We start from the raw sequence: 16450 nt of genomic DNA, 5'->3' as shown, positions 1-16450 counted from the left end.
AAGAGCAGAGCAGAAGAGTAAATGTCAAAACTGTCAGTGTGAGAAAAGCCCACTAACATCTCGTCACCTTTATGTACAGGAGTTTCACCAGGGTTAAAAGCATGTCATTGTGTAAGTTAATTGCAGCACCATTGCTGTTCATTTAATTCATATTTTTTGTCAAAGAGATATGTATAGCCTCTTTCTGTTTATATATCATACTTCTACTGTGTTTGTGCATAATTTCTCTGATATCATAAGCTACATTATCCTTGGAGGAAACCAAGAGCCCTTCACGGACCCCTGGGAGCTCCTGGAATCTACTGGGAGACTGTGATTTGGGGATTTGTTTGTTCCTTGTGATGCCACTAGATGTCATACAACTAAACACAAGGTGTAGCTGCTGATACACGGAGAGCCTGTCTTCATTTGTTAGATCTTACAACCAGTTTAATGCCTGCTGCTTCTGAATATTGATCACTCACTCTGATCAATTAGTGCCTACATTGATGCCGCGGTGCTTCGAGAGGGAAAAAGCATCATGTGTTGACATCCGTGCGTCATCTGGACCCCGGCGGCGGCGGTGGTGCTCACTGCTACTCCGTCGTGCCTCCTTAGACTGGAGAGCGCACACATCGATCACCGATCAGCACCTTAACTGAATCCATCAACCAATCAATCCGTCGCGACCGGCGTGGCTCAACCCAGATGACCTCCAGAGAGTGAGGAGAGTGCGGAGGCTGCAGCGCCCGGAGGAGATGCGCATATCTGCAGGTCTCTAGCGCTGTCGTAAAACAAGTGTCGGGTACAAGTCAGCTTATCATTTAAGCGATGCCAGGAGTAACCAAGTATAATTTAGTAGATGACGCGCATGATTTGAGGATCCCCATGCACAATGACGAGGTGTTTCAGCATGGGGTCTGCTTCGAGGCAAAGGTAAGGACCCTCTCTGCAACAGATACTTTCTAGAAGGCAGGAGGAATTATAGACATGAGGATCATCTGTGTCACATATTGATAAAAGGAGTATATTCATGTATCAGCTACTACAATCAATATTTTTTGCAATGTTGTTGGTGGTGTTTATTAACATTTGTATACCTCATCATTTATTTGCTTTGCATTACTTTCAATTGTTTGTGATTGAATTGATGTCTGACCCTCTTTGCTTGGTGACATGTTGCTTTAACTGACAACTCACAGTTCTTTTATACAGTTTTTTTTTACAACCCTGCCATAAGCTACAACAATTCTCACAGTTTTCTAATTATCAGTGAAAGTTTGAATCTTTGGTTTTAAGCGTATCTGCAAAGTCAACATTCCAAAATTATGTGGAGGTTGTCAAAACCAGTACAAGTGAAATACACAATCTGCCAAGACAGCACTCATCAAGTAATCAGTGGCAAGTCAACTTGCAAATCTTTCAATCTTTCTCTTACATTTTGCAGTACATTGGCAGTTTGGAGGTGGGTCGCCCTGGCAGCCGGATGGAGATAGTCGCTGCAATGAGGAGAATCAGAGTAAGACATGTGAATATGTAACTTCCCTGAACCATGCAGATAAACTTCACCTGCAGTCATGACCCAGCAATTGATGGAGTGCATTCACATTAATCTTTCCTGTCTCTTGTGTTTTGTGTTTTACCTTGTGCACAGTGCTGAGACACATCACCTCATCATCCTCCTTTACTCTTAAATCGCCAGCCTGTGTAAAACCACACAGTCGGCAGATTCAGTGGGCTGTCAGGAGCCTTTTAAAACAGCAGGATTCATGGGACAGCTAAGATTTTACGGCTGAAGAGAGATACAGCATTCAGGTTTATATGCGATACCGTTGGGAAAAACCAACCATCTCTTGAGTCTCCTTTCAGACCAGACAAGGCCACTGCAATGCCTTGTCATGGCATATCACTGCAGTGTTACAGAGGCACAGAGAGGAGAGGATTTAGCTGCTTGTCAGCTGTTGGATCTAATCTGACAACCAAGTTGTTGTGTCACACGGAGGTCGGCTGCATCCCCAGTGACACCCAAGAGGGACTTAATCCTGATCCCTTGTACAGTGCAATATAATGGCTATTTGTCCTGCTCTGGCCAAGAGTTTAATGATGCTGTCCGTTTGAATGTCCTCATTGGTGTATTGTGTAAGAATCTCAATGATCTGTCTCTACAAATCTTTTTCTTATGAAAGGGATTTTCTTCTGTACTGCTGGTTAAATAGAACAAAAAAAATAGCCACACAAAAGTTTAAGCCTTTATTGGCAAAGTGTGTCAATTTTTCATGCCCTTAAAAAGACAAACTTTAAATTGAACATCTGTATTATGTATCCAAAAGCAGAGATTGCAAAGTGCTTTTCTGCTAGGTTACAAAGCAAAATAATTGGATAAAAGATGAAAAACATGGAAAAAAGAAAACGCATTAAGAGACAAATAGGTATGTTAATAAAAATACAATAAACAGCTTTATATTAAGCGTGGGCGAGATTAAAATGGATAACATAAAAGCCAGTCAGTAAAGAAGCGTGGCTGTTAGTGAGCTCTGTAATGGCACAGTAATTAGGAGTCTCTGCTTCTGGGCAGACACTCACACACACTGAATATTCAAAAGCTTGCATGCCCTTAAAAGAACCTAAAGTATTCGGAGTGGCTGTAGAGATAAGACTGGTGAGTTGACCTAACCTGTAGAGTATTTGTTTGCTTGTGGGCAGTGTAAGCCTGAGTTGGTTTCAGGTGGATGTGCATGAAAATGTGGCGTGAACACTTCTTTTGTTCCACTTCATTGCCCTCTGACAGCAGTGCGTGTGTGTGTGGAGATGGATGGCACTCTTGTCCCAGTTTACGTAGGGACTACATGGATAGCATTAGCCTAGATGAGACTCATGCACACACTACGGGAATTGTGTCCTTCACCTGAGCATCTATGTTCCTGGCTGCATGTGGAGAAAAACTCCCACACAACTATAAGATGGATGATCTGGATAAGAGCGTATGACAAGAAGAGCTCATTGAACCATCCTATGAGGGGCTTTTCTTCTGCACAGGTCACAGGCTAATAAAAAGTGCTCCAGATTCATTAGGCCTGAAGTCACCATATATCATTTGTCATGTCTGTAATAACAATCTGTGAGATTTCTTTTATTCTGAGATTGACATTTTAGAATAAAAGAAACGAGTGGGAGGACAGGTCCAATCCAGCTGAAAAAAGAGACAGCGTAGGGTTGTTATTTTTACATAAACGAAAGTAAAGATGACAAAGAATATCCAAGACTGTCATCAGAAAAGAGCATGGTGGCGGTTCGTTCGCTGAAGAAGGGGTTGGTGATTTCACAGAAATTCATGTGATCAATTAATCATCTGATGTTTTCAAAGCGAGGGGTGTTATTCCACATAAATCCTGGTTGTTCTTAGATCTCCAAGCCCTGGTATTTGGAGTCTGAGCCTGAAGTGAAGGCAGAGGGTACAGGCTTGAGTATTAATCATAGAGAGGGATGAAAGTGTCCCAAACATGCCTACCTCCCTGTGGGAAGTCAGCCTTTGAAAGCTTAAACAGCTCCCAGAAACAGAAACTGACAGTATCTCAGTGTTTACTCAATCTCAGATTTCCCCTGAGAAGAAGATAGTCACTCATATTTTTCCATTGGCATGATCCTTTCTGATTCATTTATTATTTATATTTATATTTACTATTTTGTTTTATTTCATGTAAAGAGCTTTCTGACAGTGGGATCATGTGATATTTAATACAGGCAATGCCACTTTTTAATCATTTTTTGCCAAGCCTGTTAATTTCAACCACTCTTCCTCTACAGTATGAATTCAAGCTGAAGAAAATAAAGAAAAAGAAGGTCAACATTGTTGTATCCACTGATTTTGTCAAAGTGATTTTACGCAAAAAGAAGAAGGTCAGTCCTTTAAATACCATTTTATTTGATTACATACCGTCAACTGTTTCTGCTATCTTGTAAAAAACACATTTCTTTCAATTCTTGTGTTTTTAACATTGTGACAGAGAAAAGGGTGGACGTGGGATGAGAATACAATCTTGGTGACGCAGGATCCCATCTATAGGTAAGCCCTCTTGATGATATTAAATCAAAAACAAGTTAACCAAAGCAATTACCAGGGTGCTTGTAACCAACTGAACAAGACAGCAAACCAGAAAATAATCCATGTGATCCTATGTAATGTTTTGCCTCAACAGGATCTTCTATGTCTCACATGATGCTCAAGACTTAAAGATCTTCAGCTATATAGCACGAGATGGACAGAGCAACATTTTCCGCTGCAATGTCTTCAAGTCTAAGAGGAAGGTAAGTTAAATTCCTTGAAAAACTGAAAATGATGAAAGGATAAGTCTTTCGTTGTAAAAAAATAAAAATAAAAAATCAAATCAAATAATAATAATAATACATTTTATTTGTATAGCGCTTTTCTGGTACTCAAAGACGCTTTACAGAAGCATGCGTAAAAAAACAGTGAACAATGAATTAAAATAAATATAAAAACAATAAAGAACACAGAAAATGAAATAAAACAATAAAACGCTTGACGCAGGCATTAATCATACATTCAAAGTAATTCTAAAGAGGTGGATTTTGAGTAGTGATTTGAATGTTGGCAGGTCAGTACAGGGTCGGGAGAGGGCGGCAATGGAAAAGGCTCTGTCACCCCAGGTCCGGTGCTTAGTACGGGGGGGGGTGGACAGGAGGTTGGCGTCAGCAGAGCAGAGGTTGCGGGAAGGTTTGTGGCGGTGGAGTAGGGCAGTGAGGTAGGAGGGGGCCTGGATATGGAGAGTTTTGTGGGTGAGGAGAAGGACTTTGAAGTGGATGCATTGTGGTACAGGGAGCCAGTGGAGATTACAAAGGACGGGGGTGATGTGGTCACGGGAACGGGTGTGGGTGAGGAGGCGGGCAGCAGAGTTCTGTATGTACTGGAGTTTATTGATGATTTTGGATGGTGAGCCATAAAGAATACTGTTGTAGTATTCGTGTCTGGATGTGATGAAGGAGTGGATGAGGGTTTCAGCGGCAGAGAAGGAGAGTGATGGACGGAGATGAACGATGTTTTTGAGGTGGAAGAAGGCAGTCCTTGTGATATGGTTGACGTGGTCTTTGAAGGAGAGGTTACTGTCAAGGATAATTCCAATGTTGCAGATGTGTGAGGAGGGGGACAAAGTAGAGGTGTCAGTGGTGAGGTGGAAGTTATGGGTGGTATTGATGAGGGATTTGGGACCGATGATAACGATGTCTGATTTGTCATACAGTAGTTCAGTTTGAGGAAGTTGGCTTGCATCCATGATTTTATTTCAGTGAGGGAGTTGGTGAGACTGGAGTGTGTTATGGTGGTGATGGATTTGGTGGAGATGTAAAGCTGGACATCATCAGCGTAGCAGTGGAAATGGAGACCGTGACGACGGATGATGTTGGTGCTTTCACAAAATATTTACACAATGATATTTTTGATACATAATCAACAGTAATGTGGATATAATGACTAAATGAGTAAAGGGAAATGATAGAACAGTTAGTACAGTCTGTTGAGTTAAGAAACTTAAATCACTTTACTGTAATCCTGCCTTTAAAACCAGGAAAAGACAACATTAATGCCATAACACAATATCACAACATCCAAAATCTAAGATGGTATAGGCTACTGCTGTAAACACTCACTAGAGAACCACATTCACAGTTGAAATTAGTCCTAGTAGTATTGTTGTAAAATGAAAGTACTGTATGCTATTGACATTTTTTTTAAAGGAACCAACATATTGGTCAATAAGTTGTTTTAGCTTTCTGTCAGAGAGTAGAAGAATAGATTGACACCACTCTCGTGTCTGTTACAGTCAGTAGTTGGTTAGCTTAGCATTAAGGCGAAGAACAGGGAGAAACACCTAGTCAGGCTATGTTCAAAGACAACACAGTTCACTTACCAGCTCTACTTATTCACGAATAAACACACTGATACACACATGGTACAGACATATGTGCTAATTAGTGAGTTTCAGAGGTGTTGGTAGGCTGATTTTGTCCTCCTAGCTCCAGCTGTGCTATGCAAACTTAACTGCTGGTGGCAGCTTTATATTTAACATTAAGAAGTGAGAGCAGTATTGATCAATGTTTCTATTTAAGTCTCGCTTAAATAGAAGAAGAATTCAAAAGCATATTTTCCAAAAATGCCAAACTTTTCCTTTTTTAACGTTGATCTTTAGAGCTAGAGGACAGACATGGGGGAAAACACTGAGAGACAAAATACTGTTGCATACAGACGTAACATATTGTTGGTTTTGGTCTTTCATTAAGTTTGTTGACAATAATAAAAAATAATATATCTACCATTATTCTTGAAGTGGACTGCAAACAAATATGAACTGCAGCAAGTCCGTCATTTCAGCTGAAAGCTCTGTACATCATTTTAATGATGATATTATGCACATTGTCTCACATACATGGCCAATTAAAATGTGCTGTGGTAAAAGGCGTGTTTTTTTGCACATATCTGCATATCAAGCAGAGCCAATTTTTTCCTCAATGACAAAGACAGAGCAGCAGCGAGGTTGACTCCCATCACTTCACCATGGATACCAGACACACAGTGGCTTAGCTGAAGCTGAATACTAATCATTCTGGTGGGAAGAGAAAAGAAGAGGGGGTTTTTCACTCTTCAGTTAAAGACATTTTCACCGCTGCCGAATGAACACCCACCTCATTGTCAGGGACACGGCCAGCGGTGCCTCCCCAGGGACACAGAGCTTTATCTGGGTGTTGCAGACCAAGCATGTAGCTGAGTAGGAGGAGATGGACCTGATGATAAGAGGAGATTTGATTCATTTTCATCACTGCATGCTGCGGCCCAGCAGGGCTTACATGTCAGCTCAGTACTTCTCTAGAGTTTTGTGTTAAGCCTTGGGAGGGTTGGATGTTTTCCTTGATGATTTTAAACCAAAATTAAAACTACTGTGTTATTTCTTGTTTCTGTTTTGCACTGAACTGGTTGAACTACTTTCAAGCTTGAGTTGTCTTGACATATTGACTGAATGCCTTGAGGCAGGATGATCCTCCAGAGGCAGACAACAATAAATTAAATTTGATGATGCTTTTTCCACTGTTCAGTTGTTAGAAACCACAAAACGTCACCTCTAGTCAGATCAAGGAAGGACATGGTGGATCAAGTTTAATTCTATTGGATTTAGGATGCCGCCACTGGACTGCATATAAGGGCTTTATGAAATAGAAACCCTGAAATTGATCAGGAGATCAGGGTAGTGCTGGTGTCTCACAAGCCACATTGATATTTCTCTCCACAGAGTTCAGACAGACAAACTAATACCCACATTAAAATCAATATTTAATCTGTTTCCTATTTATATTTTTACAGAATAAAAATGAAAAGCCTTTAAAGACAATAGAACAATATCACCAACAATTATTTTCTTTTCTAATAAAATAATAAAATTAAAATCATTTTATCAATATATCTTGGTGCTGGTCTATAAAATAATGAAAAATGTCCATCACAATTCCCCAGAGCCACTTCAAATGGTTTGTGTTTCTAGTCAGCACAACATAAATGTATTTGCATGTAAGACAAAAAAGCAGCAACTCCTTACAAAGTGAAAGTAAGGTCATTTTTGGAATTAAAGTTTAAAAATTACTTAAACAAATAATCAGTTATGAAGCACAGGAGCAGTACACTGATGATGTCAGAGGGCTGTGATTGGTTAAAAGCAAATGTTGGTCCAGGAACGCAATGTGCGATGCGGATCTAGTAACATGTCCTACTCAGTACCACTGTCATGTTTGTACCTTGTCTAAGGTTCGCATAAAATCTGGAAATGTAGGGAAACAGCTGAAATAACAGGTTTAACACTTTGTCCAGACTAATCAAACAAGATAGGCTCATTTTTTACTTTTAGACATAGCCACACTAGATGTTTACCCTGTTTCTCCTGTTGATGGTTAAAGCTAAGCTAACTCTCTGCCAGCTGTAGCCTTATAATTACTAGACAGATGGAGACAGAGGAGTGATATTAATCTTCTTAGCTTATTCTTGGCAAGGAATTAAATGAGTAGATTCCAGGAATGTTAAACTATCCCTTTATTCTCACTAAAGTTTTTTGTTTTGTTTTATGGAGGGGGGGGGGTCTTTTTCACATCATGTACATAAGTCAGTTTCTCATTTTTCATCACCTGTGTTGTGTATCAGACCTGTAATACCTCATATCTTAAATCCTTCAGTATAAACATGATTAAAGCCAAATTGAAAACATTACTCCCGAGTGAACACGCTGCATTGTAAATTGTATTATAGTATACAGATGATTTTGAATTGTAAATCATCTGACCATATGCAACAGAATCCTATATCTTTGGAATCTATTGGCAAATTTTTGTGATTTTTTCAAATTAATCTCTGATGGATGACCTGACATTGCAGACACACATAGTGAGCCTTGTGCAATAACAACAAACTTATCTTCACTCTCTCTGCATGCCATCAAAGCTACTTTCCTCCGAAATGGACCAATCCATCACCATGACAGCACAATGTATGCAGAGCAGATAGACAAGGACAAGCAGCTGAAGCTCGGCGTTCATAACTTTAATTTGATCTCTATCTCTTCTGCTGTTTGCTCCTTCCATCCTTCCTGTGTTCATTTTTCACCTCCCCCTCTGCCCCAACATTCCCTATTTTCTCCCTGCATTCCTTGTGTCTATTTTTCATCCGCTTTCTCGTTACCTGCCTACTTTCTTCCTGCTCAAGTCCTCTGGCACCTCGTTTTCTCCCCTGCTGCGTCCCTTCATTTTTTGCATCCTCCCTTGTGCTCTTGCTGCTTCTTTTCCCCGCCCCTGCTCTCAAAACCCCAACACACACACAAACACACACACACACACACACTGACACACATACACACACTCTTGCTCTTTTTATCTCTGTCTTCCCTCCCAGTCTCAAGCCATGAGGATTGTGCGGACGGTAGGTCAGGCATTCGATGTGTGTCATCAGCTGACCCTGCAGCAGAAAAGCACTGACCAGGAGGACGAGGAGGGGAAGGCGGATGACACGGAGGCAGTGCCAGGTGAATTACATCTACACACATACACACAAAATTACATCCACAAATCCAGTCCCCTCCCAGTTCTCCTTGTCATCACCTTTTTTCTTTTTTCTTATCACACAACAAGACACACAAACTCCTCAGGCCTTCTCCTCTTCTCTCCCTCTTGCTTTCTCTCTCACACAAATGAAAACACCTGAGCATCTGCGGAAAACAAACACACCTCCCAGAGAATAGATGTCATTATCCTCCGCCATAGTGTTTTGTAGCAGCTTGCCATGCCGCAGATTGGTTTTGGTGAGCTGTGCAGGCCACTGATCAAAGACCTTGTGTGGGCTTCTGCCAGCTCTTTACCCGCTGCTGTCACTGCCTCTAGATGTGTTGCACACTATAAAGCTCAAAGTAAAACCACACCATTAAAAAAAAAATCCCTCTCCTACAGTGTATGTATCTGGTCCCTCCACAGCTAAGAAGAGATTTGCATTGTCAGAGGAGACCGACCTTGAAGCCACAACAGAAGAGAGCATTGAGTGTGTCTCTTCATCAGACCTGGAGAAGAGTAAAAAGGACGAGGCCCTCGATAATGATGGAAAGGTAGAGACAGTAAGTTGTCCTTGACATTTCAGTCCCACTATTTTCTCACTCCTTTAGAAACACTAAAGCACATGAACACTTAATGGCATCACTCTGCAACTACCAGCTATTGTCATTATCAGTTCATCTGCAGATCATTTTCCTAGTGGTTCAATTGTTTGGTTTTTATAAAGTATATTTCTTGCTATTTCCCAAAACCCCATTGCATTTACAGTTGCATGTTCAATAAACATCTGAGCATATACAAGATGTAGTTTGGCACGGTATATTTTTCCAATATTTTTGGGGAGATTTTTCATTTATAAAAATGTCCTGTAAATAAATCGCTCTGGGAGGCTCACAGCTCACAGAGGGGCATGATGAAAGTTTGGTTTCAAGAGGAGCAGTGTGAAGATGAGAAAACACAACTGAGGGACGTATAAGGAGCAAACCCATCTTTAAGGGTTGTTTTTAAGGAAATGCTCCATGAGGTTATTCAATATTGATGAGATCATATGATTTATTAATGAAAACCCAGCATGATTCTCTCACGCTGGTTCACTAATCCTGTAATGTCAGACAAGCAGCTATCTTACTCTCTGATATGTGTCAGCTCATTTTCCATCTCAGTCTCTGTGGAAATTTTGGTTTATTACTTAAGAGAAAAGACTAGTGTTGTGCTGATGAGGGTTATATTGGTTTGAATTGATTGATAGATATATATATAATAGATGTAATTATATGGTCATCTGAGAACAAGGAAATTATCTTTACATTTTCATGATTTAATTCTGCCACAATGTTTCATATGTTCAGATCTCATGTGCAGTTTTGCCCTCTTCTGTGTGTAATTTGAAGGTCAAGTGTCCTTCACAGTCTAGTATTAATGTCAAGAGAGTCCACCACATTGATCTCCTGTCTCAGATTAGACATATAGGCAGTGTCCTTCATGGTCCCTCTTCCCACCGCAGCACTCTAACATAATTGTGTGAGTCATAATTCCTGTATGGTCCAACCATCCAACAGCAGCCGGTCCTGTTAATCTATAGATCTATTTATAGATGCTGCTCATCAAATGCCCATCAGGAAGCCCTCTTCACAATTAGATTGAGTGATGCTGCTCTCTCTTTTGTAACACAGGTGAAATGTCTTTGCTATAACCAGTAAGTGCACGTGAATGACTCATTAATAATGTTATGGACCAGTCAAAGTGCACACACCTTTAAATGACAAAAGACCAGTTTGAAATGTAAATTTTAAAGATGCTCTGTGGAGTTCGTTTGTTACTCTCCAAAACCAATTATGTGTATCCTTGAGACTTAACAGAAGTGTTGAATGCATTTTCTTTCTCATAAAAATTGCAAAGCTGAGTAAGTATTTAAAATCCTGTATGTTTACTTGCTATTACTCTTCTACTTCCCTGCCTTTGTGTTTACATCACTGCATGTCTTGGTACATTACACACACCTGTAGATCACTGACACCGGTGTGAAACCATTGGCACGACTGTGTCATCCTCATGCCTCCATGAGACAAAAAAACAGGGACCCACTAATGAAAAACTACTCCGTAGTGCTACTCGAGGTCCAAAACTAATATAAAATTAACATTAATGGATCAAATGATGTGTAATATGAAAGTGACCGCTCATAATGATGAACCTGTAATTGATTTTCATTGGACACTGCAGTTCCTCTCAGCTCTACGGAGCATTATAGCATATTTCAGCCCATTGTTTTGGTTTCATTCACTCTCACTCATTAGCATTAGCATTAACTCCTCTTTAGCATCAACAGCTGATAGCTGTTCTCTAAAAGGGGGTTACACACTACCTGTCCATGCACCTCACAGCAGACAGACAAAGTTAGCTACTAGCTGGTGAACATAGTGGTGCATTTAACAGCTAAAAACCATATATGTCCCTCAGGAGTTGGTGGTGACCAAAACAGAACTAAAAGGAGTGTAAATATTGGACTGAGTGTACATTCATCAGGGGGGCAGAAACATGACTCCAAATGAATACTAGTGTTGCTACATAAGGAAACCGTTTGCTAGCATGTTTACCATATCAATGTAAAAGGGGGTGGTATGTAAATATTGTGTTAACAGTTTGTTTTCACTGCCCAGAATGGCCAAAAAAAGGTTTAACTTCATTAACATTTTACAACACTGTTAAAAGTATTGTAGGTGTCTGACTGAAGTGAAGTAACTTCAAGATATTTCCATCTTCAGCTTGTAAAATAACACAAGAAAATGGCTCTAAGGCTCAGTATATTTTCTGTCTTGTTGTCAGGCCCACACATTCAAAGATTAAGTTCTTTCAATAATACACTTGTCTCAGGGTTTCACCTATTCACCTAAATCTATCACAGAATCAAGCCACAGTACAACATTCTCCATCAACATCAGCCTCAATAGAGCAGAATGCAGCCAGATTCTGTATTGTTTAAACACCTTGACATGGTAGATAAAGCATTGATCTTTCACTCTCTGTGCTCATGATTCATCAACTATGAAAACTAACTCAACCTTACTCAGTCCACCTGCACACACATTTTTGGGAAAAGATGAAAGTCACTAACCGAAGTGTGAAGTTAACAGTGTGAATTCATGCAGAGAGGGTACACAAAATACATAGAGTTTAACATTTCATCACAACGCCTTTAAAATCACTTAATAGTGTTATCTAGTAGTTTAAGTATCCACTCATGGATTTCTTTCAAGATGAAAACAGACAGATCCTCTTTGCTGTCCTCTCCCTGAGGAGCTCAGACTGACAAGGCTGACTGTCTGCTTTTTTAACAACTTCTTCAGGTGTGTGTCTACACATAAGCTTTTCCCACTATTACTCCAGTATTTAAGTTTGTTGGTTATACTACACCACCAATTACAATACTTTCACTTATATCTACAGCACAGCTCATCCACAGCCATATCCCTCTTCCTCTTTCCTTTTGTTTACTTTATTTTAAGTGGTAGTATGCAAGATAATGGCTGCATCTTTGCTGCCAAATGCCCGTAACTAAGTTTTCCACTACACTGTCCGGGAATTATGTAGCAATCGACTTCAGGGCTGCAGCAGCTTTCCTCATATTTCTTTTAAAGAGACTTGTATGTCTGTGGGTGGTGCTGCTGTGTTGGTTTGTTCATGGAGGCTATGATCAATCTAACTACCAAGGCCTTCTTCTGTTCATTCCTAACAAACCACATTTGTGGGATCCGGTATCAATCAATCTTCTGTGTTGCTGAGGGTTTTCCTGAAAGTCCTTCCAAACACTCACGGTTCAGAACAACATCTTTCATGAGCTTGTTAAAGGTAAAATCACTGCTTTCAATTGGACATTTAATGAAACCATCACAGACTCTGACTTGATATTAAAAGTAGTAGTACCAAATTTAGTATCATCTCTGCTGTAGGAATCCGATGACCCCTCTCTTCTGCTGAGCTCCCCCATCCTTGGAGCCTCTGTATCGGGTCTGTCAGCAGCAGAGGCTCCCTGCTCTGCTGATCACCAGGTCCATCTCCTTCAGAAACAGCTACAGCAGCAGGAACAGCAGGCGTTGGCAGCTTCTGCACAGGTACTGAAGACAATGGATAGTGTTTTTTTCTGCTTTAAGAGGAATGGCTTCCAGGACATACACTTCTCTTTTGTTGTTGGGGATGAACTGAATTTTAAGAGCATGGTTGTTGATGACTTCCTGACAAACAAAGGCACGATTATAAATTTGCCCTCAGTGAAATTACAATGTACATTCAAATTCTTGAATTAAAATCATTGTAAAAATTTCATCTTGCATGACACAAACATTTCTGTAAACAGAGACCACATTGATAAAATGAAAACCTGGCTAGTTGGTAAAAAAAAACCTCAGGAGGCACACTTTCTCATCTTATGTGGAGAATGATGATTTTCCTTTTCATTTAGTGATGTGTTAAATAAGGTGTTGCAAGGATTTTTTATTATTACATTTGTATCTCTTTGATACCTCTAAATTTATACAGACTCACATCAGATTAAATATGCATTTGAAGACCCTTGAAGATATGAAGCAAACTTTTTCAAGCTTTAGTCTTTTTTGAATCACTTGGGCTGATTCTCAGTGGAAAAAGTTGATACACAAGGCTAATGTGTTTCAGGCTGTCTCTTCTAATGTGGTTTCCGATGAAAGTAAAACATTACCTCAAAGTAATTAATGAACCAAAGAGGGAATCTTTAGACCAAAAAAACCTACTAAAGTTAGGATTAACTGTGGAACTTCATTAGCAGATTGCCTCTTAACCACAGAGTAATACATATTTCTAATTTGGATAAAACAACATTAGTGCAAGAAAATCTTTGAAAATAACAATGAAAGCTTATTTGGCTTTGTCTCATTTGATTTTACTCAGACTTGCTCTTGTCTCTCTTTGTATCACATGTGTGCAATATTGTCTGTTTTAGTTTTTTTAACAGTGTGCGTGTTGGTGTGTTCAGGTACACGTGCTGCAGGGGCAGCTGTCGGTAGAGGTGTGTGCTCGAACCGAAGCCCAGACCAGAGTCCAGAGGCTGCTGCAGCAGAACACAGACCTGCTACAACACATTTCACTGCTGGTCAAACAGATCCAAGAACTGGAGCTCAAAGCTGCCGGCCAGTTAACATCTAGTGAGTGAAAATCCACTTTTATCTTACTGCTCAGATTTATTTTTAATATACAGTATTTCTTTTTTATTCCTTTATTTTCATTACATTTCCTCCTCTCATTGTATGCCATCCAAAAATCATCCTGTTCTCTTGTCACGTTTTTGCCTCTCCCCTTTCCTTCCTATCTTTATGGCTCCTTTTCTCATCCACTTTTAGCAGACAATTAATTATACCCCTGGCACCCCTCTCTGTGGATTCAGTGCTGCTCTCTCTTCTTGCCTCTCTGCATTGTAGCCAGTCGGGATATGCTACTGTATAGCTATGAATGATCAAATCTTGTCAGCACAGACTTCATCCCAGTCTACAATCTTATCTGCTTTGCTCAGACCTCTCTTGTAATGTTTTGCTTCCATGTTAATGTGCGATCACTTTTTCTCTGTGTTTTGCCTTTTTTGTTTCTTCTAATCTCTTTTTTCATTTGTCCTTAGTGGGCTCCCAGGACAGTCTTCTGGAAATCACTTTCCGTGCCAAGCCCCCCAGCACGCCCCATGAACCCCTTACTCCTTCTTCCTCTACGGGCCCTTTGGTGTCTCACTCTCAGCAGCAGATTAGTGACAGTGCCTGGGTCTCCGCCCTCCCTGGGCCCTGCTCTCCAGGTACCATGGGTACTGATGCCAGCCCTCTGGGGATCAGCGGTAGTGGAGTTCGGCTCGAGTGCTTCCGCTTCTCGTTCCGGACACCGGACAACCAGGAGCAAGGCCAGGAAACAGGGGAGACTCCCAGCGACGGAGTGACGGATGATAGCTCGCTATTGGGAGAGCAGGTCCTTGGAGCCTTGGAGCTGCTCCGGTTCAGGGAATCAGGGATTGGATCAGAGTACGAATCAAACACAGATGAAAGCGACGACCGGGACAGCTGGGGGCACGGGGAGGGAACGGGGATCGAGGGTGCCGCTCGACTCATGAACGTGTTGAATACAGAAGGTCTGCCGGACTGCTTAGGAGATGAAATGGCTGTGTAGTGGTGCTCTTAAATCTGCAGTAGCCAACTTTACACTTACACATCATCCCAATAAGAAAAAGGTGAAATTCAGAATCACCTCAAACAAAGCCCAGAAATCATGCCTTGTGACATCAATAAACTGCATCGTCTGCAGGTAAAAATTAGGGTGGCTGGGAATGAATCCAGCAGGAAAGGGTGCTTGCTTGCCACAGTTCTGAGGAAAGTTTTGACTGATTTTTTGTTTTAAGTTCAGATTTTTCACTTTCTGTCTCATCTGTGGTGACTTACAGAATTATATCATAAAACATGAATGATAAATGTTCATAAAAACAAGCTTGAAGCTAGACCTCATATGATCAACACATGCACATTCAAAGATAAATGTGCATACTAAATAATATTATAATAGGTAATAATAATAGCCTACAGAGTCCTGAATAACTATAAAGATGTTCAAGCTTGTTTTTATTAAACTAGTCATGTCTTTATCATATACATTTATATAAATAACAGTTACCACTCCAACATTTTTTGTGGATAAAGTTTCATGATATCCACACCACATACACTACTGTAATTAGGGAAACATACCTTCAGCATCACCATTTTTATTTCACAGCTTTTTTGCAGCTCCCCTTTTGCGATGTAGACTGAAAAAAGTGTGCATTTTCACAATGCACTGGGACTGTTGCAGACTGCCAGAAAGTTTAAACACTGTGGTGTTTCAGGCTCTGTCTCTCTGTGTCTGGTGTGTGTTAAATAACGTACATGTGTATGTTAATTATCGATGTACCTTAGATACATTTGGTCCCCTGCCTTGGCACCAACTCGTTGGGCTTGTTACGCTGTAGTTGTGTCTGTGTTAATGGATTCGTGACACATCGGGCATGGACGTTGTCATATTTGTTGTTTTCTAACGTGACGAAAAAAGACTCCTTAGCCAGGTGTGTCTGGATACGCTGCCACATTTGTTGGAGTGTAAAAAGTAAAACCTTGCTGTGCTTGCTTTGACACTTAATCTGTAATTACACACAATGAGCATGTACTTCTTATAGATTTTGTCCCTTTTCAATACATTGTATATAGTTTGATCCACTTTGATGCAATGCATAAAATACTTGGCATGATTTGATTCATATTGTTACATACTGTTATTTATTATGAAGTACATTCTCTGATTAGTCAAGCAACGCTGTGTCTCAGAGGGGAAAATCACACTGTGT

The 16450-nt window shown here is 40.4% G+C and overlaps 1 protein-coding gene across 1 annotated transcript; it reads left to right on the top strand.

Moving 5' to 3' along the window:
- Positions 1-810: 810 nt before the first annotated feature.
- On the top strand, positions 811-15246 carry LOC128368760 (carboxyl-terminal PDZ ligand of neuronal nitric oxide synthase protein-like). The gene is made up of 10 exons (XM_053329635.1): positions 811-915; positions 1427-1498; positions 3784-3876; positions 3984-4042; positions 4176-4284; positions 8921-9050; positions 9496-9623; positions 13020-13181; positions 14078-14246; positions 14714-15246. The coding sequence occupies exons 1-10, from the start codon at positions 811-813 to the stop codon at positions 15244-15246; spliced, it is 1560 nt and encodes a 519-aa protein (XP_053185610.1).
- Positions 15247-16450: the final 1204 nt, after the last annotated feature.

The sequence above is a fragment of the Scomber japonicus genome, chromosome 12 (assembly GCF_027409825.1).
Source record: "Scomber japonicus isolate fScoJap1 chromosome 12, fScoJap1.pri, whole genome shotgun sequence".
Lineage (NCBI taxonomy): Eukaryota > Metazoa > Chordata > Actinopteri > Scombriformes > Scombridae > Scomber > Scomber japonicus.
The sequence above is the reverse complement of the archived record's forward strand: the minus strand, read 5'-3'. Positions and strand labels throughout refer to the sequence as shown.